The 2,866-nt window shown below is 50.3% G+C and overlaps 1 protein-coding gene across 1 annotated transcript; it reads right to left on the minus strand.

The window, feature by feature from the left end:
- Window positions 1–448: 448 nt before the first annotated feature.
- On the minus strand, window positions 449–1,810 carry FTJAE_6121 (uncharacterized protein; the record flags this gene model as incomplete). The annotated part of the gene is made up of 3 exons (XM_037352701.1): window positions 449–562; window positions 641–656; window positions 849–1,810. The coding sequence occupies 3 exons, from the start codon at window positions 1,808–1,810 to the stop codon at window positions 449–451; spliced, it is 1,092 nt and encodes a 363-aa protein (XP_037206799.1).
- Window positions 1,811–2,866: the final 1,056 nt, after the last annotated feature.

Here is a 2,866-nt window from a genome sequence, read left to right on the forward strand (position 1 = left end):
TACACATGCGTTGCACAACCTATACATGTTTCCATCCTCTTGAAAGCCCAATTCCGTAATCCTGGTAAAAGTCCCGTCCCAAGCCCGCCTTGTTAATGCCATAATTTGTCGTATAAACACATCAATGAAGACCCGTTGATGGATTCCGCCTTCACCTGAGCTCCATTCCGTATGCCTTGACGCCGATATTCCAATCTTTCCGGATCCTGTAGCGCCTATTTTCCCGTGACAAACCTGGCAGACATTATATAATAAGTACTATATGGGAATTTGTTCCAATGCCAGAATGGATGGTAGAGTCATGTGCCTCGAAATAGGCATCCATGATAGCCGCCTGTCCTTATGATAGCCTGACTGTTATTTTCTTGAAACCAGGTGGTGAAGTTGTCGTCGTCCCGAAACCTAGGTATCGCGCATTAAAACAACAACTCCTTGAGATACCGATGTATTATTCCCTCTTGACGTCAGGGCTGTCGTTCTCCTCTCCACTGCGATCTGCTCCGTTACCATCACCAGTATTCTCGTTGCTCTTGTTTTCGCAACCCTTGACAAGCCGATGTCGCTATAGCAGAGTTAGCAAGTGCCACGGATGTCACAATGGAGCCAGCGCTTTTATTGACAGCACAGCCAAATGACTTACCTTCAAAGCATCCTTTCTGGAAAAGCTTTTACTGCAAAAATTACAGGGAAAAGGCTTGACTGCCAGATGAATCCGCTTATGTCTCTTGAGATCGTGGTTTCGACTGAACGACTGAACGCATTGATCACACTTAAAAGGCCGCTCTGACTGTGTTGGTTGGGGTTGGCCTTGCCCTTGGTATAGCATATGCCCATATGGACCCACGGACATCCCTGGGATCATTGACATCTGGCTTCCAGGTTGATGAATGTTGGATAGGACTGATCCTCCCATGGTAGGGAGGGGCTGATAAGAGGTGTATGATCGATAGGGAGCAGGGGGTGCCATGCCAACACCATGCGGGCCCGACATCGATCCAAGGCCCCTAGGCACAGGGCCGCCATTAGAAGAGGTATGCTGGGTTGGTGAAGGCTGGTGACCATATGGTGGATAGCTAGGCGGCTGAGTTGCAGAGGATGTATAGTAGTTCGGTGTGCTGGGGGGCCTCGAGTGCGTATATGAATCGACATGTGCCGATACGCTCGAAGGAGTAGGAGGTTGCGTCGCTATCGAGCTTTGCGAAGTCAAAATTCCACCCTGAGCGTGTTGAGATGTCGTGAGGCCTGGTGGAGTGGTCTGGCCACCTCCGCCCGAGATCGAAGTCTGGAAAGGTTGATTCACTTGGTCGTAAGGGGGTGCTGGGAGTCCGTCACCTCCAGTAGCCGGCGACTGAGAACTTCGAGGGTGATTATATTGATGCATTCCGGGACCTTGGTTGTAAATCGGGTGGGTTCGTCCACCGAAGTGCTGTTGGCCAAGGGTTGGCTGAGCCTGGGTCGCAGAGCTGACAGTGTAGGAAGAATTGTTTGGTGCAGTCCATGCCGTGGAAACATATGAATACATGTTGCCTGGTGCTTGAGAACCCTGTGAACTCCCGGTATTGACGCTAGAAAGACTGGGGCTCAGGCCATCACTGGCTCCTGGCGAAGGGGTCAGAATACTGGGCGAAGACGAGATGCGGCGATCTGGAAAGGGACCAGTAGCGGGAGAGTAAGAGGGCGGATATGCAAATCCAACCGACTCGCCCTCCCGGGAGCACTGAAAGGACTCTGACGAGTTACCTGGGTAAGAAGAGTAGAAAGGGTATTTAGCCATACTTGGAACATCTGTTGTCGGTGGTGGCAGAGTCATGGCAGGCAGGGCGCCTGCCGCGGGACGCCGTGAAGAGAAACTAGCTCCCTCCATTGACACAACTTAGATTGTTTGCAAGAGTTTGACGCTTTAGACGTTGCCAGAGGTAAAAGAATTCCACGGAGGAGCACAAAGGCTTATATAGTTGCGGGCCACGAGAAGCAGACGTAAGTGAGCAATTGAGTTGCTTGCCTTATCTTGACACGTTGACGAGTAAAGTTGTCAAATTGAAGATGGGCCGAATAGTTCCCAAAAAGTTAAATCTTTGTCAGAGGGGAACTTGAGCAGCCGAGGCCGAGTTCGTGTTGACAGAATGACTCTTGGAAAGATATCTTGACACAGCAAAGAGGGGTCGTATTCCGCCACCGGTGTGGTGTATCACTGATGTTGCGAGGGAGTGGTTGAGTTTTTCGTGCGTATGGTGTAGAAATGTGGTGTATAGTATAACTCGGTGGAATACAAAGGTATTGATTGCCCGGATGAGGTTATCTTGATCTCATAGACGAACTTTAACGACAATAACAAACCGCAAAGGACAGTGGTAGGCAGTGTAAGGGCCGAAGATGATGATGAGTAGAAGCACACTTGGAAAGCTTGAATCTAAAAAAGAAAGAAGGAGGGGAAAGAGCAAGCTGAAAAATGGAGGAGGATCAAGGTAGATGAATACCTCTGGGAGAGCTGAAAGTACAGTACAGCAGTCACGATGTTGTCGAGATTCGGATCGGGATGATGGGGTTGACTGGGGTTTTTGGGGTGTCGTCAATGAAAAGTCCACAGACTTTCAATAAGGTTTCTTTACCCAGGGTGGCGCTTTGGCGTTCTCTGGTGTAATATGTATAGGTATCTGGCCAGGGCTCCTGCCTCGATGCAAGAAGGAAGCATTTACTAACACCACGGGGGTGCGAGAGCTGAGCAGGGGAACGAGATGAAAGTGAACGAGCGCAGGGGCCAGCTCTGGGCCAGGACCAACAAAAACGAGCCTAGCCTTAGCTAAAACAGAGTGAGACTAGCGAGACTAGAGCGCTAGCAGGGGCCCTCAATTGCCCAGGCCGTAGC

Source organism: Fusarium tjaetaba, assembly GCF_013396195.1.
Source record: "Fusarium tjaetaba strain NRRL 66243 chromosome Unknown NRRL66243_c0000119, whole genome shotgun sequence".
NCBI lineage: Eukaryota > Fungi > Ascomycota > Sordariomycetes > Hypocreales > Nectriaceae > Fusarium > Fusarium tjaetaba.